Source organism: Chiloscyllium punctatum, chromosome 7 (assembly GCF_047496795.1).
Source record: "Chiloscyllium punctatum isolate Juve2018m chromosome 7, sChiPun1.3, whole genome shotgun sequence".
Classification (NCBI taxonomy): domain Eukaryota; kingdom Metazoa; phylum Chordata; class Chondrichthyes; order Orectolobiformes; family Hemiscylliidae; genus Chiloscyllium; species Chiloscyllium punctatum.
This window is the reverse complement of record NC_092745.1, coordinates 3,476,351-3,500,788: the sequence shown is the minus strand read 5'-3', so window position 1 is coordinate 3,500,788 and position 24,438 is coordinate 3,476,351. Positions and strand designations below refer to the sequence as shown.

At 44.5% G+C, this 24,438-nt stretch overlaps 1 gene segment (V, D, J or C); it reads right to left on the bottom strand.

Moving 5' to 3' along the window:
- LOC140479507 (immunoglobulin kappa variable 3-15-like) overlaps window positions 1-21,162 on the bottom strand; it is a 44,766-nt gene extending 23,604 nt beyond the window's left edge. The window contains 1 exon segment of the V gene segment in view: window positions 21,039-21,162. Coding sequence covers window positions 21,039-21,162 — 124 coding nt within the window.
- Between the last annotated feature and the right edge of the window lie 3,276 nt (window positions 21,163-24,438).

The window sequence follows — 24,438 nt, the reverse complement described above, 5'->3', positions numbered from 1 at the left end:
CCTTCTTTCACTTCCTCTCTTGGTGAAGTTTCAAACTTGCAATCTGACAGTCTTTGCAGTTATGTTTTGTACAGGGGCTTTCTGCTGTGGTCAGAATCTCTCATAACAAGTGTCCAATCAGTGACAATAACAGCAGCTAAGAGCAGTCAGGACTGAGGAGCCAGGCTCAATGAGAAACATAATGGGAAGATCAAAGCCATCCACTTCAGATCCTGGGACAAACTCCATCTCTCTCCCTGAGCACTGTCTGCTGCTCAACCAGACTCTTTTCAACCTGGGCCTCATCTTTGCGGCTGATCTGAGCCCCACATCTTCCACATCACAAAGATCAGCCACTGAAAATCTCAGCCATGCTGCTGTGACTACAAACATGGGCATTCTAATGTTGTGCTCGCACACATCACAGCCACTGCACTCCACTCTGCCCAAGGTCTGCTGCCCATGGCCAAACCTGCACCAACTTCTGTTCCCCCAATCCCCTGCACGCCCTATCTACATTGGCTCCTGGACCAGCAACACCTTGGTTATCAAATTCTCATGCTTGTCCTGAAATCCATCCCTGTCCTTCACTCTCCCTATCTCTGTAACCTCCTCCAAGCTGCGTTGCTCAGTGTGGTCTGCAATCTTGGATAAATGGCTCGCTCTTCCTTCATCCAAGTCATTGAGAATTATCATGAAATGATTAGGTCCCAGCACAGATCCCTGGGGACACCAATATTCACATTATTGGAGAGCACACACACTATCCCTCTTCTCTGTCTCCTACATCCAAAGGCCGCCTACACCCAAATGAATTCCTCACCAAACACAGATACTTTTCGCTAATTGGCTTAATGGTAGGAAGCAGAGGGTCATCGTGGAAGGATGCTAGACTGACTGGGAGCCAGTGACTTGTGGAATGTCTCAGTGCTCAGTGCTGGATCCATTATTGTCTGTTATCTATATCAATAATTTGGATGAGAATCTGCAAGGCATGATTAGTAAGTTTGCAGATGACACTACAAGAATCGCTGTCATGGCCTTCATCAGTCATGATCCTGGATATAGAATTTGGGAAGTTATATCACAGTTGCACAGGACGTTGGTGAGGTCTCACTTGGAGTATTGTGTTCAGTTCTGGACACTTTGTTATAGGAAGGATATTATTAAACCACAAAGAGTACAGAAGATATTTACACGGATGTTGCCTGGACTCAATGATCTGAGTGACAGGGAGACGTTGGACAAATTAGGATTCATTTCTTCGAGCGTAGGAGACTGAGGGGGATCTTTTAGAAGTAGAAAAGATCATGTGAGACACGGATAGAGTGAATGCACTCAGTCTTTTTCCCAGAGTTGGGGAATCAAGGAGTCGAGGGCATCGGTTTAAGGTTAGAATAAAAGAGAACCTGAGGGACAACATTTTTACAGAGAGGGTCATCTGCATATGGAATGAGCTGCCAGTGGAAATGATTGAGGCGGGTACATTAACAACATTTAAAAGGCATTTTGACAAATACATAGATAGGAAAATTTTTAAAGGATATGGACTAATTGCAGGGAAATGGGGTGAGTGTGGATGGACATTTTGGTCAGCAGGGTCCAGTTTGGACCAAAGGGCCTGTCTTTGTGCTGTAGGACTCGATGACTCTGTGACTCTATAATTCCATTGTTTCCATGTTTATGAACAATCTCTCAAACATAGAAGTAAAGAAACTAGGAGCAGGAGGAGGCCATTCAGCCCTTTGAGTCAGCTCCACCATTCAATATGAACATGGTTGATTATTCAACTTCGTCCCCAGTTCCCATTTTTTCCCTATAATCTTTAATCCCTTCAGTCCCAAGAACTGTACGTATCATCTTCTTGAAAACATTTAATGGTTTGGTCTCAACAGATTTCTGTGACAGAATATTCCACCAGCTTCCCCCACTCTCTGGCTAAAGAAATATCTCCTCATCTCAGTCTGAAATGGCCTTTCCCTTTTCGTTAAAATGTAATTCCTGGTTCTGGATTCTCCAGTCATTAGGAACATCCTTCCTTTGTTTTTCCGGTCTTGTCCTGTTAGGCTTTTAAAGGTTACAGTGCGATTCCTCTCAATCTTCTAAACTCCAGCGAATATAGTCGTAACTGATCCAGTTTCTCAGCAGATATAAGTGCTGTCGTCCCAGGGATCAGTCTGGTAAACCTTCATTTCCCTCCCTCCACAGCCAGAACTTCATTTCTCAGATACTGAGTCCAAAACTGCATACAATAGAATCATAAAATCACCCAGTACAGAGGAGGCCCTTTGGCCCATTAACTGTGTACCAGCCAATTTACATTAAACCAACACCAGTCTCACTTTCCAACAGAAGGTTCATTGTTTGAATGTTATGACATTTCAACTACTCACCCAAGTACTTTTTAAAGTTTATGAGGTTTCCCACTTCAACTACCTTCCCACGGTGTGCATTCCAGACCCACACCACCCTCTGGGTGAAAAACAATTTCCTCAAAGCATCTTGAAACCTCCTATATTTCACATTGAATGTGAGCCAATTTGTTAATGACCCTCCCATGAAGGAGAACAGCTGCTTTCTCTCCACCCTGTCCATTCCCCTCATAACCTTATACACCTCGATCAGGTCCCCCCTCCACCTTCTCTGCCCTGAAGGAAACAACCCGAGCTGATCCAATTTCTCTTCATCACTGAGAGGTTCCATCCCACACAACATCCTGATGATTCCCCTCTGCACCCCATCCAGTACAATCACATCCTTCCTACAATGTGGAGACCTGAACTGCACACAGTACTCCAGCTGTGGCCTAACCAATGTTCTCCTTAACTGCAACATATCCTCCTGCTTTTATAACCAATACCTGAAATGACAAATGCAAGTGCCTTCATAACTGCTCTATTAACCTGTCTTGCCACATTCAGAGATCAGTGGCCAAGTACTCCAAGATCACTCTGTGCGACTGAGCTTCCTCAGTTCAAAGAACAAAGAAGATTACAGCACAGACTCAGACCCTTCGGCCCTCTAAGCCTGCGCCGACCCAGAACATCGACCTAAACTGGTCATCAATTTTCCAAGGATCTTTATCCCTTTGCTCCCTGCCCATTCATGTGTCTGTCTAGATACACCTTTAATGGTGCGATCATGCCTGCCTCTATCACGTTGGCTGGCAAAACGTTCCAGGCACCAACCACATTCTGTGTAAAGAACTTTCCATGCATTTCTCCCTTAAACTTTCCCCTCTAACCTTCAACTCATGACCCCTAGTAATTGAGTCCCCCACTCTGGGAAAAAGCTTTGTGCTGTCCACTCTGTCTCTCCCTCTCATGATTTTGTAGATCTAAATCAGGTCTCTCCTCAACCTTTGACTTTCTCATGAAAATAATCCTGATCTATTCAACCTTTCTCCATAGGTAGGAAGTCGCTACCTGGCAATCCTGGTGAAACTCCTCTGCACCCTCTCCAAAGCATCCACATCCTTCTGGTAATATGGCGAACAGAACTGTGGGCAGTATTCCAAATGTGGCCAAACCAAATTCTGATACAATTCTAACATGACCTGCCAACTTGTGTACTCAGTACCCCATCCAATGAAGGAAATCAGGCCATACAACGTCTTGACTACTCTATCGACCTGTGTTCCAACCTTCAGGTTACAATGAACCTGAACCCCCAGATCTCTTTGTACATCTATTTTATCCAGGGCTTTCCATTCATTGGATAGTTTACTCTAGAATTGGATCTTCTAAAATTCATCAGCTCGCATTTGTCCGGATTGAGCTCCATCTGTCCCATTCTCTGTCCAACTCTCCAATCTATCTATATTCTGCTGTATTCTCTGACAGTCCCCTTCACTATCTGCAACTCCACCAATCTTCGTGTCATCTGCAAACTTGCTAATCAAACCACCTATACCTTCCTCCAGATCATGTATGTACATCACAAACAACATGGATCCCTGTGGAACACCACAGGTCACAGTTTTCAATTGTGAGAAACTCCTTTCCTCTACTACTGTCTGTCTCCTGTTGTCCAGCGTGTTCTGTATCCATCTGACTAGTACACTCTGGAACCCATGTGACTTTAATTTCTCCATCAGGCTCTCATGGGGAACATTGTGAAACACCTTACTGAAGTCCATGTATATGACATCTACAGCCCTTTCCTCATCAATCAACTTTGTCACTTCTTCAAAGAATTCTATTAAGTTAGTAAGATTGGACATGCCCTGCACAAAATCATGCTGCCTATCACTGATAAGTCAATTTTCTTCCAAGTGCAAATAGGTCCAATCCCTCAGTATCTTCTCCAGCATCTTCCCTACCACTGACATCAGGCTCACCTGTCTATAATAACCTGGATTATCATTGCTGCCCTTCTTAAACAAGGGGACAACATGAGCAATTCTCCAGTCCTCTGGGATCTCTGCCACATTCAAGGCGGCTACAAAGATAAATGTTAAGGCCCCAGCTATTTCCTCTCTCGGTTTCCTCAGTAACCTGGGATAGATCCCATCCCGACCTGGGAACTTGTCCACCTTAATGCCTTTTAGAATACTCAACACTTCCTCCACCCTTAAACCGACTTGACCTAAAGTAATCAAACATCCATCCCCAATTTCAACATCCATCTTTTCCCTGTCCTTGTTGAATACTGAAACAAAGTACTCATTAAGAAGCTCTCCCATTTTCTGTGACTCCACGCCTAACTTTCCTCCTTTGTCCTTGAGTGGGCCAACCCTTCCACTGGTCACCCACTTGCTTCTTTTATATAAAGAAAAGGCTTTGGGAATTTCCTAAACCCTGTTTGCTAATATTTCATGACCCCTTTTAGCCCCTTTAATTCCTCATTTCAGATCGGTCCTACTTTCCCGGTATTCTTCCACAGCTTTATCTGTTCTCAGCTACCTAGACCTTATGTATGCATCCTTTTTCCTCTTAGCTAGTCTCACAATTTCATTTGTCATCCATGGTTCCCTAATCTTGCCATCCCTCTGTTACCTTATTTTGAACCCTCCCCAAGAGTATGAGCAAGAGTACAAAGAGGACATTAGTTCTAGAACTGCCCAGGTGTAGACCATCTGATTTGTAATAGTTCCACCTCCCCCAGAACTGGTCCTAATGTCCAAAAATCTGAGCATCTCCCTGCTACACCATCTCTCAAGTCACGCATTCTTCTTCTGTCTTTTTTTTTCATTTCTTCCGTGGCACTGGTAGCAATCCTGAGATTACTACCTCTGAGGTTCTACTTTTTAATGTGGTTCCTAACTCCTAAACTCTGCTTGTAGGACCTTATCCCATTTATTCCTGATATCATTTGTGCCTACATGCACCATCACAGCTAGCTGTTCACCTCCCCTTTTAGAATGTCCTGCAGCTGATCTGACACATCCCTGACCTGTGCAACTGGGAGGCAACATGCAATTCATGATTCTCATTTTTGACCACAGAACCACCTGCCTTCACCCCTTATAAAGTCCAAATAAACCATATCCAGGGGGTCCACATTATCACATCTACTTGCTACATCGTTGAACAATTCCAGCTGATTTGTTATGCATGATTTCCCTTTCGACAATCCTTGCTGACTCTGTCCAATTCTGTCACTGTTTTCAAAGTGCTAAGTTATAAAATATTTTATACTGAACTTAAGCATTTTCTCCACTGCTGATGTCCGGTTAATTGGTCTCAAATTCCTTATTTTCCCTCTCACTCTCTTTTTCAATAGTTGTGTTAAAATAACTGCCCTCCGCTCCCTAGAACCTATCAAATAGCCGACAAACAGATAACTGTCAGTGTTTCCAGGATTTTACAACCACTTCCTGAAGTAGTCCCGAAAATAGAATATTTGTCCCTGCTGATTTCACATAATTTAATTTTCACAGAACCATTTCCCTACAAAAACTGATTCCTTTAATTCCTTCCTCTGGGTTCACCAATATTTTTAAGATATATTTGAGAATTCATTTGTGAAGAAAGATCCAGAATATTTTATCTGTCATCTCTTTGTTTCAATTATAACATTATAACATTTGTGTGTAACTTCCTTGAATGTCATCTGGACGTCCATATAAACAACATATTCCCTAATCTTACACATTAGTGACCTCTTTATAGTATGTCACCAGGTTCGTGGAAGATGTCTGAACCTTTTTAAATCCATGCAGACTTACTCCGATCAGTTTAGATTTGTCAAACATTCTGTCTCTAAAACTAGATTCAATCAATTCCCAACGACAGACATTCAACAGAGATGTTCAATGTGAGTGAGGTTAGTCAACAGATAGCACTGTCACGAGGAGCGGAACAACCTCCTCCTGGAGTCATTAAGTCACAGAGATGTTCAGCACGGAAACAGACCCTTCAGCCTAACCCATCCATGCTGACCAGATAACCCACCCCAATCTTGTACACCTGCCAACACCCGGCCCATGTCCATCTAAACCCTTCCTATTCATATACCTGCCCAGATGCATTTTAAATGATGTAATTGTACTAGCCTCCACCACTTCCTCTGGCAGCCCATTTCACACTCACACCATCCTCTGCGTGAAACATTGGCCCCCTCAAGTCTCTTTTATATTTTCCTCCTCTCACCCTAAATCTATGCCCTCTTGTTTTGGACTCCCCAACCCCTGGGAAAAGACCTTATCTCTTTATCCTGCGCATGCCCCTCATACTCTATAAAACTCTATAAAGTCACCCCTTAGCCTCCGATGCTCCAGCGAAAACAGCCCCAACCTATTAAAGTTCTACCTATAACAGGAATCCTCCAACCCTCGCAACATCCTTGTAAATCTTTTCTGAACCCTTTCAAGATTCACAACATTCTTCCGATAGGATGGAGACCGGAATTGTGCACAATTTTCCAAAAGTGGTCTGTCCAATGTCCTGTACAGCCGCACATGACACCCCAACTCCTGTACTCAGTACTCTGACCAATAAAGGAAAGCATACCAAATGCCTTCTTCACTATCCTATCTACCTTCGACTCTACTTTCATGGAGCTATGAAACTGCACTCCAAGGTGTCTTTGTTCAGCAGCACTCTCTGGGACCTGACCATTAAGTACATCCGTCCTGCTATGATTTACTTTGCTAAAATGCAGCACCTTGCATTTATCTAAATTGGACTCCATCTGCCACTCTTCAGCCCATTTGACCTTTTGATCAAGATCCCATTGTTATCTGAGGAAACCTTCTTCGCTGTCCACTACACCACCAATTTTGGTGTCATCTGTAAACTTACGAACTATATCTCCTATGTTCATATCCAAATCATTTATATAAATATTGAAAAATAGTGGATTCAGCACCAACCTTTGTGGCACTCCACTGGTCACAGTCCTCCAATCTGAAAAACCTCCCTCCACCACCCTCCGCTGTCTTCTACCTTTCAGCCAGTTCTGTATACAAATGGCTAGTTCTCCCTGTATTCCATGAGACATAACCTTGCTAACCAGTCTCCCATGTGGAACGTTGTTGAATGCCTTCCTGAAGTCCACATAGATCCCGTCTAACACTCTGTCCTCATCAATCCTCTTTGTTACATCTTCAAAAAACTCAATCAAGTTTGTGAGACATGATTTTGCATGCATTAGTGGGCAATACACAGTGTACATTGTGTCCAGGAGCATCTTGAAAAGATGCCAATCTCTGTTTCCATTTTCAGCTCCAGGGCTGTCATGAAGGAGCTGAACGAATATTTGGTGAAGAAGTTTCTGGACGGTGAGGGCTGTGTGAAGGGTTTCAGCAGTGACTGATGATTGCAGCTCCTCGTTCAGTCTGCTCCTCCCTCACCACTGATCCAGCCATGTAACCTCCTGTCACACTGAGTGGCATTGCAATCAATATCGTAGTGTCAGTGCCAGCAAACAACAGCATCACAGTCTGACCCACTGGGACAGGCATCACTGCCTGACTTCAAAGCACGGAGCCAGAATCCCCTCCCCCCATGCTCATAAACCCTACAGCATCGAAAATATACTGACACACAGCCCCTTCTATTAAATACTGACCACCAGAGAACTCCTTCAGAGGTAGAAGTCAGCATCGAGAATCAGAGAGAGGGATAGATGGGGTGATGCAAAGTCAAAGAGAGGGAAAGGGGGAGAGAGAGGGAGTGAGACAAAGAGAGAGGGAAAGAGAGAGAGATGGAGAGGGAGCCAATGATTGGGAGCCAGCTGTTGTCCATGTCTGAGGGAAGGAGTCTTATTCTAATTATGTCAGACCTTGGGGAGGCCTCACCTGCAACACTGGGACCAGTTTTGATTTCCTTCCCGATGGAAGGATAGATTATACCGAGAAGGAGTGCAGCAAAGATTCTTGAAGCTGATTCCTGGCATAAGGGGATTCTCTGATCAGGCCAAATGGAGTCTATTGGGACATTATTCCCTGGGGTTAAGTGGAGCAGGCTGGAGGGGCTGAATGGCCTCCTGCTGTCCCTATTCCTTCTGTTCTGTCGATGGTGTCAGTGTGTGCTGCTGAGAAATGGGGTTCCTCTGTTGAAGCTGCTTCTGATTTAATGATGGAACTGGAAGCCAGGAGAAGCTGCAGAAGCTTCAATTTCTAATCAGAAACTGCCTACTCGGCCTCTTGGACACAATGAGCTGGTTTACTGTGCCCAGTGCCGACACCCCCTCTCTCCCTCCCTGGCAAGGTTCTGTCTGATTGGATTCTCATTGTTACATTTTCCCAGTTCTGGAGGAGAGTCCATCCTCTGATCCAGCATCCCGGCACATTCCCAAACCTGAGATCCAGATCCGGAGTGGACTTGTTCCTCTCAAATATCAATTCCAATGATGTAATTCCACTGGGTCCCTTGCTGCAGGGAAATGATCAGCCAGGGCTGTATTCTTCAGCCATGGAGAATAATGGCGGGATATTTGGAGTGTGAGTTTGATGATGTAAATGTGAACCATTGCAGGAAAGACATTACAGATGGTTTGTACAGACAACAAAGCCCAAACCAGAGCATTGTTACAAATGACTTTTTCCTCGTGAAGGTGTCCATCCTGCTGAGTATTAGATAAAGATGGGCTTTAGAGAGATAGTGGGCAGATGGAGTGTAATGTAGGGGGACATGAATCACAAAGTTAGTACGCAGCTACAGCAAGTGAATCCGGAGGCAGATGGAGCGTTGGTGCTACTTGTAAAGGGAATGCAATCTAAAAGCAGGGACATTTTACTGCAGCTGTACAGGGGTTAGGGTTAGGGGCTTGGTGAGAGCACATCTGGAGTATGGTGTCCACTACCAGGCTCCTTATTCAAGAAAGGACTGGAGCTGCATTGGATGTAGTTCAGAGATAGTTCCCTTGACTGATTCCTGGAAAAGAGTAATTGTCTGATGGGCGAAGGTCAAACAGGTTTGGAATCTGATCCCTGGAGTTCAGAAGAATGAGAGAGAATCTCATTGAAATGTATAGAATTCTTAAGGGGCTGGACAGGGGAAATGCTGGATGTTGCCCTTCTTGGGAGAGTAAGGGCTATACAGAAAACCACTCGGTACCCACTCAGACAGGATCCAGAACACAGGAGGACCAGAAAGCTGAACTGTATCTCTTTTAATATAAGGAGATTGACCAGTAATGTGGTTGAACTGAGAGCATTGACCAGCACGTGGGAATATCATATTGTTGCAATTGCTGAGACATGATTGAAGAAAGATAGGACTGGCAGCTCAATATTCCAAGGTAGAGAAATCTCAGGTGGGATAGAGGGAATGTAAGAGAGGTGGGTGTATTGCATTATTGATAAAGGAGACCATCACTGCAAGATTGAAGGAACATTTCTTGGAAGGCTCTACAAATGAGGCCATCTGGGTAAAGCTAGAAATAACAAAAGGACAATCACTTTGCTGGGATTATTCTACAGGCCCCCCAATTGTCAGATGGAGAGAAAGGAGCAGATATGTTGGCGAATCACAGAGAGTTGTGAGAGGAATAGGGTTATATTATTGGGGAATTTCAACTTCTCTAGCATGAACTGGGGTTGCCTTTGTGTGAATGGTAGAAATTTTAAAGTCCATGCAGGAGAGCTTTTAGTGCCAGTACATAGCTAAACCCTCTAAACATGGGCAGTGCTGGACTCAGTCCTTGATATGAAGCCGGTCAAATGGTTGAAGAGTCAGTGAGTGAGCATTTTGGAGATAGTGAACATAACTCCGAAAGTTTCATAGTTATTATGGAAAGGAGCAAGGGTCATCCCCATCTCCATTATACTCACTACTTGACAAATCTGTACATGGCACGATGGTTCCTCAAAAACTGGGAGAGGAATTAAGGATGCTGGTTTTGTGTTGAGGTTTACCTACAACTTGACAAGTAGGACAAGTTTTATAAAACTGCACCACATCATTATCCAAATGTAGCTCAGTAAAATACCTGTTTCTGGATGCCTGTGTTTTCCAAATCCCCATGTGATCTGCCATGGGGGTCTCAAGTGCTCCTTGTACTAGCTCCCTCAAATAGCTGGGTGGGACCACTACCCGATGTCTAAACAAACATTCTTCATCTAGGGTTCAATGAGGCGGTCTCCATTTCCTCATCAGCACTCTGTTCTGAAGTTAACCATGGCGGCACGGGGTCTCAGTGGTTAGCACTGCTACCTCACAGTCTAATATTCAGTAGATGTTTGTCCAGGCTGTTTCTGTAAGTTCTGAAACATCTGTCTGTATGTTTCTGGGACCGACTCATGTGTGCTTAGAATAGCCATTTTCACCTCCTCATAATCCTGAAAACATTCCTCTGACAGGGATGCAGAAAGCTCTTGTGCTTCTCAAGTTCATTTTTGCATGCTCTAGCTCTATTGATTTTTCCCCACCTCACTTGTTTAACTATCTTCTCTAGCAACATGAAAAATGTTTCCAAATCCTTCTTTTCATAGTCATAGAGTCATACAGCAAACAAACAGGCTCTCCTGCCCATCATGTCGATGCTGATCAGTAATCACCAAACTGTGTTAATCCCCTCCCCCCCCCCCCCCCCCCCCCCACCCACACCATTTACCTGCACTTGGTCCATAGCCTTCAATTCCCTGGTATTTTCTGTGCTCGTCTGGATATTTCCTTAAATGTTGTGAGAGTAGCTGCCTCCACCACCTTCTCAAGCAGCACATTCAATACTTCTAATACCGTCTGGGGAAAAAAGTCCTCAAAACCCCTCTAAACCACTTTTTCATCACGTTCTGTTTATGCCCTCTGGTCACAGATATGTCTACCATGGTGAAAAGATTCTCACGATTTACTTTTTCTATGCCTTTCATAATTTTTAAAATCTCAATCAGAATTCCTCCAGAGAAAATAAACCCAGCCTATCCAGTCTCTCCTCATAACTAAGACAGTGCATTCCAGGGAACATCCTGGTGAATCTCCTCTCCACCTTCTCCAGTGTAGTCATGCCCTTCCGACAGTGCCATGACCAGAACTGTACACAGTGTTCCAGATTTGGCCTAACCAATGCTCTGTAAATTAACAACAAGACATCTTTACTCCTATGTTCTACACCCCGTGGTAATGATGGCAAGCATCTCATATGCCTTCTTCACCACCCTGTCTAGCTGTGCTGATGCCTTCCGCGATCGATGGACTTGTACACCAAGGTCCCTTTGTTCCTCACAACTCACAAGGAACATAAAACCATAAGAACTAGGAGCAGGAGTAGGCCATCTGGCTCTTCGAGCCTGATCCACCATACAATAAGATCATGGCTGATCTTTTCTTGGACTCAGCTCCAATTATCTGCGCTCTCACCGTATCTCTTAATTCCTTTATTGTTCGAAAAAAATCGGTCTTAGCTTTAAAAATGTTTGTTGAATTAACGTCAACTACTTCTTTGAGCAAGGAATTTCATAGATTTCCGACGACCTGGGTGAAGAATGTCATTCTCAATTCAGCCCCTTCGGCCCAACAAGTTCACACTGACCCTCCGAACAGTCAGCCACGCAGGCCCTTCCCCTCCATTTAACCCTGACTAACACACCTAACACTATGGGCAATTTAGCTTGGCCAATTCACCTGACCTGTACTTCTTTTGGATTGTGGGAGGAAACTGGAGCACCCAGAGGAAACCCACACAGACACAGGGAGAATGTGCAATCTTCAGACAGACAGTCACCCGGGGATGGAATTGAACCCAGGTCTTTGGCACTGTGAGGTAGCAGTGCTAACCACAGAGCACCCGTGCTACCATGGTTAACTTCAAGACAGAGTGCTGATGAGGTTTTGGAGACCCCCTCATCGACATCCAGATGAAGAATGGTTGTTTAGACATCGGCTATTGGTCCCACCTAGCTATCAGAGGGAGATAGTACAAGGGGCACATGAGACTCCCATGGCAGGTCACATGGGGATTTGGAAAACACAGGCATCCAGAAACAGGTATTTTACTGAGCCACAATTGGATAAAGATGTGGTGCAGTTTTATAAAACGTGTCCTACTTGTAAAGTTGGAGGTAAACCTCAACATAAAACCAGTATCCTTAATTCCTCTCCCAGTTTTTGAGGAACCATCCCGTCATGTACAGGTTCGTCAAGTAGTGAGTATAATGGAGGAGGGGATCAGAAAATGTAAGAGATCCAAAGAGAATCAGATAATTCCCAAAGTGAACTTCGTGTTAATGGATGAACAATTTCAGATATATTCGAGAATTCAGACACTGTATTGTATCTGGAGATTTAATGAGATTGCTCAGAAAATACAAAGATGTTTGTATGCAGAGGAGTTGAGGCCTTTGATTCTGTACTTGGTGGAATTTAGAAGGATGAGAGGGAATGTTATTGAAACTTACAGAATACAGAGAGGCCTGGATAGAGTGGACATGGAGAAGATGTTTCCAATAATAGGAGAGTTGAAGACCCGAGGGAACAGCCTCAGAGTGAAGAGACGACCTTTCAAACTGAGTTGAGGAGGAATTTCTTCAGCCAGAGTGTCAGTAATCTGTGGAACTGATTGTTGCAGAGGGCTGCAGAGAAAGTAAGAGAATCGGGCTGAGAGACGTTATCAACCATAAATAAATGGGAGACCAGACTTGATGGGCCAAATGGTCCAATTCCACTATTTTATTTTATGCTCTTGTAATGATACACTTGGATGTACCACATGAATCAAATATGACATGGACTTGGTAATTCAGACACAATAAAACAAAAACCAACAGAAACAGGCCAACATAACAGAGGGCTTCCATGTTGGAGAATCAGTTGATTGAACCAAGTCAGAGTAATTGGAGTTCTCCTGTAGCATTGGTTCCTGAACCAAACTGTTCAATTTGATTCTGTGTAGACTCTAAGAAAGTGAATATAGTCACAAAGACAGATTCATTCCCTATTCCCAGATGAGAAGATTGCACAGATAAGATTGGAAGTGTACCATTCTTTTCTAAAATTGATTTGTTAAAAAGGTGTTGATAAGACCTCATTGATAACTAGAACTATGTGAGTTTCTGTATCTCTTACACCTTCAGGATTATACCCAATTGCCATTTGAACTTAAGAGTGTGCCATTCACATTTGAATGATTCTAGTGAAAGTGAATAAGGTCACACTTCCCCACATTACACTCCAACTGCCCAATATTTTCCAAAGCCCAACTCTATCTAATATTCAGCAGGATGGACCTTCACTGAGAAACAGCCATTTGTAACGAGAATAATGACACATCTCTGAGATTCACATTAATAGCCGTTTTAATTGAAGCTTTCATTAGTTCTGTGTTGATTGACACAATGTTCTGGTTTGGGCTTTGCTGTCTGTACAAACCATCTATAATGTCTTTGCAGCAATGGTTACATTTCCATCATCAAAGTCACACTCCAAATATCCCATCATTATTCTCATTGGGATTCACTTGCATTGGCTCAGATCTGACTCCCAGCAGCTCAGAACGAGGGAGTGATGGGGCTCAGAAAGAGAGATAGAGAGAGAGAGATGGGAGCTTTGAGAGAGAGGGAGATGGAGCTTGGAGAAAGAAAAGAGGGATTAAATTCAGAGTGAGATCCATGCAGCTGAAGTAGAGAAGGAAGAGGGGGGATACAGCGAGAGAGAGAGATTGAGGTCAATGAGTTGTATATCAAAGATAAATTATACTCTGTTAAATACTGCCCTGGATGAATGCTATATGACTCTCTGACTGTATCGACACTGTCTACAATGCTGCCAAACTTTGTGTCATTAGCAAACTGAAATATCTGACTTTCTATGCCATTATCCAAGTCATTGATAAATAATGTAACTAATTGAGGTGTGAGCACACATTCCTACTGGACACCACTGGTCACATCCTGCCAGTTTCAGCACTTACCCCTTATCCCTATTTTCAGTCAAATGTCACTCAACCAGCATTCCAATGTGTCAGTATTTTAGCCTCAATTCTGTGGACTTCTATTGAAGTTGATGTTTTCTTACATAATACACTATCAAATGCCTTTTGGAAGTCCTTATAAACAACATCCATAGACATTACTGTGTCCAGTACATTAGTCTCCTCTTCAAAAAATTTCAATGAGGTTTTTCACCATGACCACCTTGTCATGAATCCTTGCTGACTCTCCCTGAATAACTGACCAGTTTCAAGGTCTTCAGTTATGCCCATCCTTGCTTATAGACGTCAACAATTCCGCACTACAAACGCTGGCTTAGTGACCTGTAATTCCCTGGATTTTCTCTCATATCCTTGTTAAATGTGAAGTGACATTTGCTAATTTCCAAGCCAGAGGTACGACACCTGTATCCAGGGAACTCTGAAAGATTATAGTCAGAGTGTCTACAATGTGGTCTGTTGCTCCCTTTATCACCCTCAGATGGAGAATGTCAGATCTTGTGGGTTTGTCACTCTTTAGTTCCATAATTTTCCTCATTACAGACGTTTTTCTGACATTAATTTTATTCATTCCCTGTCCCTGATCCTCTGTTAATTCCTTTGGGATTTCAGGCAAGTCCTCCTCCTTTTCTATTGCAAATCTTGAGGTAAAGTATTTATTTAACATGGCTGTCATTTCCCCATTGTCACTGACAATATCCCCCACTTTCAGTCTTTAATGGCCAGCTTTGCTCCTGATCTCCCAGCTTCCCTTTTATGGAACTGTAACATTTCTCCTTATCGATCTTGATATCCCTTACATGTTTCCTTTCAGAATCTCTTTTGGTAGCTCTTCGAAGCTGCTTTGTGGCCCTTTGTATCTTTCCCATTCAGCAGATAATGTCATTTTACTCGCTGTTTTGTAAGCCCTTGTTTTAGTTTTATTCTTTCCCTAATCTCTTTAATTGTCCATTGTTGTTTGTTAGAAGAAGTGGAGCTTTCCCCTCTCAGGTATAAACTGGTTTTGTTTTGTGCTGATTGTTTCTTTAAACATCCCCCACTGCTCTTCAGTTGTTTTACCCATAAGCAGATTTTCCCAGTTTACTGTGGACAGTCTCTGTCTCATCTCGTTAAAAACGGGCCTGACCTTAATCTCAAACTCTAGCAGCTGATTCATGCTTTTCACTTTCAAATGTGACATTGAACTTTATCATGTTATGATAACTATTTGATAAATGTTCATGTACAAGTAGTTACTAACTAAATCCAACTCATTATTCATTACTAATTCCAATATTGCTTGTCCCCTTGTTGTAACCAGGACATATTGCTGTTGGAACCTATTCCAGATACCCTCTAGAATTTTACTATCTTTCGGACAGAGTGCTTGTCTCTCTCCCAATCTAAGTTAAAATTAAACTTCCCCAGTAATAATACACTGGCTTTGCGACACACTTGCCTAATTCCTACATTTATTCAATCCAGCACCTCAGAGCTGGTGCCAGGAGAGGTGGGGTGGGAGAGGCGGGGCTGTATCCAACATCTATTACAGTTTTGGATCCTTTCCTGCTCCTCAGTTCCACTGAATGTTTTCCCCTCATTTTAACCTCCCTCACCATTGAAGTAATTTTGTTTCTAATGAATAAGGCTGCCCCACCTCTTCTGCCATTTCCCCATGTCAATCCTGTGAAACTTCTAACCCGATATATTTAGTTCCCAACCCTTACTATTCTGCAAATATATCTCAGTAATTGATCCTACAGCAAACTCTTAAATTTGAATTTGTGCCAGCAGATTATTGAATTTATTCCTTACGTTCCGTGCATTTATATTTAGAACTCTCATTTGGTCCATTCACGGGAATCTGTTCCTCAGCACTGATGCTGTACTCTTTCTTATTTCTCTCTATCTGTTTAATCAATATACTTCTGATCGCTTTCCTGATATTGCCCAAATAGGACCTTTTGCCTATGTTGCCAATGTTGTTGGTCTCAACACACACAACAACAACTGGATCCTCCTCCCCGCCCCCACTCCAATATCCTTTCAAGCTGGTTCGTGATGCCCCTTACCTTGGCACCGGGCAGGCAACACACCACGTGGGACTCTCAATCCTGCTCACAAAGGATGCTATCAGTCGCCCTCATTATCAAATCCTCCTCTTTCCTTTGTGCTCCCCCAGCCTGAATGGCCTCCTGGACCATGGTGCAGTGGTTTTCATTCATTCATTCATAGGATATGGGCATCTCTGGCCAAGCCAATATTTCCTGCCCATAAGGCAGTTAACAGCCAACCACATGGAATCATCCATTAATCGGGGAAATGAGGAAACTGGTGAAGTCGATTGTCTTTCAGGACATGGTTGATGAACTCATTTCCCCTCCCTCCACCTTACCCCAGTTCTAACCTTCCAGATCAGCACTGTCCTCATGACCTGTCCTACCTGCCAATCTTCCTTCTCACCTATCAGCTCCACTCTCCCCTCTGACCTATCACCTCCATCCCCATCCCCGTTCGTCTATTGTACTCTTTTCTACCTTCCCCCACTCTCCTCTCCGACCTATCACATCCATCCCCACCCCCATTCACCTATTGTACTCTTTGCTACCTTCTCCCAAAGCCGCCCCCTCACCCCCATTTATCTCTCCACCCTGGAGGCTCCCTGCCTCAATTCCTGATGAAGGGCTTTTGCCCAAAACATCAATTTTCTTGCCCTCAGATGCTGCATGACCTGCAGTGCTTTTCCAACACCACTCTGATTTAAACTCTGGTTTCCAGCATCTGCAGTCCTTACTTTTGCCGAGTTGAAATTGGATGTCCCCCAGTTTACGCATTTAATTTCTGCGTCATCTTTATCTCTTTACATAATGACTTTGAAAGTTACAGAGTTATGGTCACTATCACCAAAATGCTTACACTACGTTTGCCCATTCTCCCGACAATCCTTTCCCTCATTGACACAGGGAGCAAGTACCTCATTCCTGTTGGATAATGAGATGAGACGACTACAATACTAAATCCAGGCTGCATCGACCTGCTCACTTATACTCACACCCTCCTGTCCCTGACCACTGGCCATAATTTGAAGCATTTAACCTACAAGGTGTGACTGCTTCCCCAACCACAGTGTTTAGGTAACTCCCCCCCACACCCCCCACGATGTGTCGCAGTGTTTGAAGCTCAGATTCCAGCGCATCAACTCTGAGCTGGAGTGCCTTGAGCAACCGACACTTGCTGCAGATGTGGTCACTCTGGGCTACAATGGGCTCCACCAGCTTCCCCATCGCAATTACTACACATCGCCTGACCCTGTATGTGGAAATTGTTTGAGGAGTTTTTAAGTTTTAAAAAAAAAATTGCTGTTACTCTTTAATTTTTAATCTGTAAAATATTCCTGTCAAGGAGACAGAGAAGGCTCCAGCACAGGAGGAGGCTCTTCTGCCCCTTGTGTCAGTGCTAGCTGTTTAGTAACCTCATTCACAATGAACATCTCCGTTGAATGTTTGTTGTCAGGAAGTGATTGAGTCTGTTTTTAGAGAGAGAATAAAGGACAAATATGAACTGGTCCGAGAGAATCAGCATGGATTTACAAAGGTTTAGACGTTGAAGGTTCAGCATGGTGGCTCAGTGGTTAGCACTGCTGCCTCACAGCCCCAGGGGGCCAGGTTCAATTCCAGCCTTGTATTTGTGTACAGTTTGTACATTCTCCCTGTGACTGCGTGGGTTTCGTCCCACAGTCCAAAGATGCGCAGGTCAGGTGAATTGGCCAGTCTAAATTGCCCACAGTGTTAGGTGCATTAGTTCAGAGGAAAATGGGTCTGGGTGGGTTTCTCTTCGTAGGGTCAGTGTGGACTTGTTGGGCCAAAGGGTCTGTTTCCACACTGTAGGGAATCTAATCTAATCTTTAACTAACTAGGTTACACATTGTTAGGAGCTCCCTAATGTGGGATATAAGGGAATGTCGATGGCTATTTTCCATAGGGAATTCCAGAAGACATTTAAGAACATTCTTAAACGTTCTTAAGAAACATGGAATCAGATCTTACACTCCACAATCACTTGATGAAGGAGCACCGCTCAGAAAGCTGGTGTTTCCAAATAAACTTGTAGGATTACAATCTGGTATTCTGTGATTTTTAACTTTGTACACGACAGTCCAAGACTGGCACCTGCAAATCATGGAATCGGATGGAATTTGAGAAATGCATTTACCTTGTGTCAGAAATGCGTCTGTCTAGGAGACAGAGAGGAAGGATAATGTGTGTGTGTTCCAATGAGCCATATGTGAATAGTGGTGTTGCCAGGGATCTGTGCTGGGACCTCAGCTTTTCACGATATTTCTCAATGACTTGGATGAAGAAACAGAGAGCCATATATCCAAGATTGCTGACGACATTGAGGTGGTTTGGAGGTGGTCACAGAGATAGGGAGGATGGAAGGACAGGGAGCAAGTTGAGAACAAGGAAGAGAATTTAAAAATCAAGGTGTTGCTGGACCAGGAGCTGATGTTGGCAAGTGAGGATTGTGGTGGTCATGGTGGAATGGAAGACAGGGGCGGGGGTGTGGGGTAGACTTGGTGTGAGTTTGAACACCGATAGTAGAGTTTGGGATGAGCTCATATTTACAGAAGGCAGTGGCTGTGATGTGGGCGTGAATAACATTGGAATGGTCACATTTGGAGTCCCAAAAAATGGCTGAGATTTTCAGTGGCTGATATTTGTGATGTGGAGGACTTGGGCCTCAAATCAGCCTCAAAGATGAGGCCAAAGTTGTACAGAGTCTGTTTGAGCAGTAGATAGTGCTCAGGGAGAGGGATGGAGTTTGTACCGGGAGCTGAAGAGGATGTCTTTGATCTTCCCAATGTGTTTCTCAGTGAGCCTGGCTCCTCAGTCCTGACTGCTCTGAGCTGCTGTGATTGTCACTGATTGGACACTTATTATTAGAGATTCTGACCACAGCAGAAAGCCCCAGTGTAAAAAATAACTGCAAAGACTGTCAGATCGCAAGGTTGAAACTTCACCAAAAGAGGAAGTGAAAGAAGGAGCTCAGAGCAGCTGGATGTGTGTAACTAAGACAGGAGAAAACTGTGAGCCATCTCCACTCCCTGGAATCTGACAGCACAGGAGGAGGCCATTCAGCCCATCATGCCTTTGAATTGCTCAATTAGCCCCCATTGCTCTCTCCCCATAACTCAGCAAATCTTTCCTTTTCAGCTCAATCACCAATTCCCTCTTATAGACCTCATGTCCACAGAGTGATACCGCTTTGAAGCTGGGCTTCAAATTCGCATCTCATTCATTCATTGTGAGACAAACTGCCTGGGCGGGGAAATGGAGCTCATGACCCTGAACATTCCCTCTCCCCTCCTGAGGGACACTTGATTTGGTTTTAAGTATTCACTCTTGGGAAGTGGGCTTCACCGGCTAGGCCAACATTTTTTACCCTATCCCTAGTTGCCCCGGAGAAGGTGGTGGGAAGCTGCCTTCTTGAATTGTTATCGTCCACAAGCTGTAAATTGACCCACAATGCTCTTGGGGAGGGAATGCCAGCATTTTGACCCAGCGAGAGTGAAGGAACAGTGATACATTTCCAAGTCAGGATGCTAAGCTTTTTTTGAAGGTAACTTGCAGCTCATAGTGTTCCCGTGTATCTGCTGCTCTTGTTCTAAATGGACATGGATGTGGGTTTGGAAGGGACCCATAAGGACTGCAAATGCTGTAAATCCGAGACAAAAATAGAAATTGCTGTAAAAGCTCAGCAGTTCTGGCAGCATCTGTGAAGAGAAATCAGTGTTAACATTTCGTGCTCTGATTCGTCTCCACAGATGCTGCCAGATCTGCTGAGCTTTTCGTGCAATTTCTATTTTCCCATATGGTTTTGGAAGGTGCTATTTGAGGATCTTTGGTGAGTTTCTGCTGAGCATCTTATCAATAATACACGCTGATGCAATGGAGCAGTGGTGGGAGTGGATGCTTTGTGGATGTGATGCCAATCAAGGAGGCTGCTTGGCTCTGGATGGTAGCAAGCTTTCTGATTGGATAAGAATGACATAGGATATGATAGACATAGACAGGAATGGATTAGAGGGATATGGGCCATATGCAGGCAAATGAGACTAGTTCACTTCAGAAAACCTGGTCAGAATATAGAAGTTTGGCTTAAGGGTTTGTTTCTGTGCTGTATGACTCTGTAACACCATTATTCTATGAATGTTGTTGGAGCTGCATCCATCCAGGCGAGTGGGGAGTATTCAATCACACTCCTGACTTGGTTGACAGGCTTTGGGGGAATCAGGGAGTGAATTACTCGATACAGTATTCCTCGCCTCTAACCTGATCATGTAATCACTGTGTTTCCGTGGTGAGTCCAGTTGAGTTTCTGATCAATGGAACCTCAGAATGTTGATAGTGGGGATTCAGTGATGGTAATAGCATTGACTGTCAAGGGACGATGGCTAGATTGTTTCATATTGGTGATGGTCATTGGCTGGTATTTGCATGGCACTAATGGGAAATATTGCTTCTCAGATTAAATCGGATATTGTGCAGATATTGCTGCATTCGAACATGGACTGTTTCAGTATATGAGACGTTGAGATTGTGCACTCATTAGCAATGCTCCCCATTCATGATCATTGCCTTGTGTTGCAATATCTGTTTGGAGTCTGTCCTGTTTAGCATGGTGATAGTACCACACACCAAAATGGAGGGTATTCTCAATGTGAAGGTTAAACTTTGTATCTACAAGGACTGTGTTATGGTCACTCTTACCAATACTGTCAAGGACAGATGCATCTACAGCCGTCAGTTTGGTGAGGATGGGGTCAAGTGTGTTTTTCCATCTGTTTGGTTCCTTCATCACCAGCTGCAGAGCCAGTCCCTCAGCTACACCCATTGGGAACCAACCAGCTCGATCAGTAATGCTGCTGCCGAGTCACTCTCAGGGGTGGGCATTGAAACACCCCACCCAGAGTACATTCTGTGCTGTCACCACCCTCAGTGCTTCCTCCAAATGTTGTTCAACATGGAGGAGAGAATGATTCATCATTCGAGGGAGCAACATGTCTTGTAATCACCAGGAGGTTTCCTCACCCATGTTTAGGCTGGAGTCATGAGACTTCATGGGGTCCAGAATCAACTTTGAGGCCTCTCAGGGTAACTCCCTACTGGTTGTAGACCATTGTGTCATCAGCTCTGCTGGGTTTGCCTTTCTGGTGGGACAGGACACATGTAGGGACAGTGATGGTGGTGTCTGGGACTTTGTCTGGAAGGTATGCTCTGTGAGTATGGCTGTGTCAAGCTGTTGCTTGACTAGTCTGAGAGACAGCTCTCCTGAATTTGGCACTTGCCCCCAGATGTCAGTAAGGAGAATGGAGAAGGTACATCAATACCTTTACTGTGTCTGCATTGATGCCTGTGGTCCGTCCGGTTTCATTTCTTTGTTAAGAGGTCGTCACAGTTGATACAACTGAGAGCCTTGCTCGGCCATTTCACAGGGCAATAGAGAGTCAACCACATTGCTGGGGGACAGTGCAATGGATCCCAACATCACATTCTGACCTCCCCGACATTCCCATTCTGTATGTGGAAGGCTGAAGCCTGCCAGCAGGACATTCAACTGCAGGAGCTTTCACAGCCTCTGCACAATTCTGTCCGCACATTAATTCAACACAAACGTTGAATTCGCATCGCACCTTCAATATGCAAAAGATTCCAAATGGTTCACAGAGTTACAGTAAGAGGGATGGGGGAGAGGGTGGACGAACATATGAACTAGGAGCAGGAGCAGGCAATTCAGCCCTGCAAGCCCACTTAACCATTTAATACAATCATGGATGATCCCATTTCAGACTCAACTCCACTTTCCTGCTCACTCTCCATCATCCTTTAACCTATTTCTCATTAAATGTCTGCCCATTTCCTCCTTGATGTGAGACGGGGAAGGGACCACCCCATTTCAGACAGTTGGGCTTTATGGAGCGTGAGGAAGGAAGGTGGGAGAGGACATCAGGATTATGCACTTCGGAGGTGGGATGAACAGTAATAAGGGTTTCTGTGGTCAGGGGGCTTAAGTAGTGCAGAGAGACAATGTTGTGGAGATAGAAAAGAGACCTATATGTTGGAGAGGATGTACGGTTTGAAGCTCAGATACTGAAGGGTGCAGTGGCATGGAAGCCCATGTTTACTGGTCTCTATTGGAGGATCAGTGGGAACAGAATGCATGCCTACTGGTCTCTATTGTAAGGTTCAGGGGAAAGAAGGCCCTAGTTTACTGGTCTCTACTGAAGTATCTTGTGAGATGGTGACCCATGTTTACTGGAGTCTATTGGAGCATCCAGTGGGCTGTGGGCCTGTGATTACTGGTGTCTATTGAAGGGCCTAGTGTAATGGAGGTCGATGTGTACTGATATGTATTGGATGATCCAATGGTATGGAGATCCATATATACTGGTCTCTGCTGGACATTCAGTGGGGAGGAGACCTATATTTACTGGTCTCAATTAGAGAGTCCAGTGGGTCATGGACATCATGGTGGGTGTGGGGCTCAGTCACTTTCTGTTGTAATTGTGTGATGGTCCTGACCTCACCCCAGTAAAACACCCTGACCCAGAACCTGACTGTGGAAGGGGAAGGAGTGGGGAAGGGATTGGAACATATTGTGAATGGACAGGATGGGTCAGTGGGTCAGAGCCTGTCCTGTCCCCCCCGCTCACACTGATGGCCTGAGGATTTCCTCTCTCTGCTGGATCTTCATGGAATGAGGTTTGTGTCCAAACCAATCCCCAGTGAGAATAGGCCAACAGCACAGAACTGTCTTCATTTAACAAGAATCTGTCCATCATCTTGAGACAGGCTAATGCCTGGTCAATGTGGGAAATGGGGCCTTACTCCAGGAGAAGACATGCTTCTAGGGTTACGGGTTTACATCCATTGTTGTGGTTGTGTTTGCCGAGCTGGGAATTTGTGTTGCAGACGTTTCGTCCCCTATCTAGGTGACATCCTCAGTGCTTGGGAGCCTCCTGTGAAGCGCTTCTGTGATGTTTCCTCCAGCATTTATAGTGATTTTATTTAGATTAGATTACTTACAGTGTGGAAACAGGCCCTTCGGCCCAACAAGTCCACACCGCCCCGACAAAGCGCAACCCACCCACCCACCCATACCCATACCCATACCCATACCCATACCCATACCCATACCCATACCCATACCCATACCCATAACCTAACACTGCAGGCAATTTAGCATGGCCAATTCACCTGACCTGCACATCTTTGGAATGTGGGAGGAAACCGGAGCACCCAGAGGAAACCCACGCAGACACGGGGAGAATGTGCAAACTCCACACAGAGAGTCGCCTGAGGCGGGAATTGAACCCGGGTCTCTGGCTCTGTGAGGCAGCAGTGCTAACCACTGTGCCACCGTGCCGCCCACCTCCAGTTGTCAGTTCCAGCTGTCCGCTGTAGTGGCTGGTATATTGGGTTTGGTCGATGTGCTTATTGATTGAATCTCTGAATGAATGCCATGCCTCTAGGAATTCCCTGGCTGTTCTCTGTTTGGCTTGTCCGATAATAGTAGTGCTGTCCCAGTCGAACATCCATTAGTGGGCCAGAGCAGAGGGAGATTTGCCCTGCAATTAACTGTCACCACCTGGGATACTGTGGGAAAGAGAGGGAAGAGACAGAATGAGTGTTGGAGGCAGAGTGTGTGAGAGAGAGAGGGAGGTGTGTCTGCGATAGTGTCAGATGTGTAGAGGGAGTGAGAGAGATGCAGATGGAAGAATAGATGGTGAGGTTGAGGGAAATGGGGAAAGAAATAGGGTGTGAGATAATGTGACTAAGAGGGACGGAGAGAGAGAGAGAGACCAGGTACGTGGAGAGGAAGGATGGAGAAAGAAGAAGGAATAGATAAGAAACAAGAAAGGGAGGAAGTGAGGGAAACAGTGAGAGATGGAGAAAGAGATTATGAGACAGAATGAGAAAGTGTGAGTGAGTTGAAGAGAGTGATGATGGGATAGAGTACGAGAGAGAGAGAGAATGGGAGAGATTAGGAGTGAAAAAGAGATAGTTCGATAAAGAGTTGACAGATGTGAGACAGAATGGGAAGAGAGAGAGTGATAAAAAGAGAGAGACAGCATCTGGTCACCACATTCTGGGAAGGAGGTGATTGTAC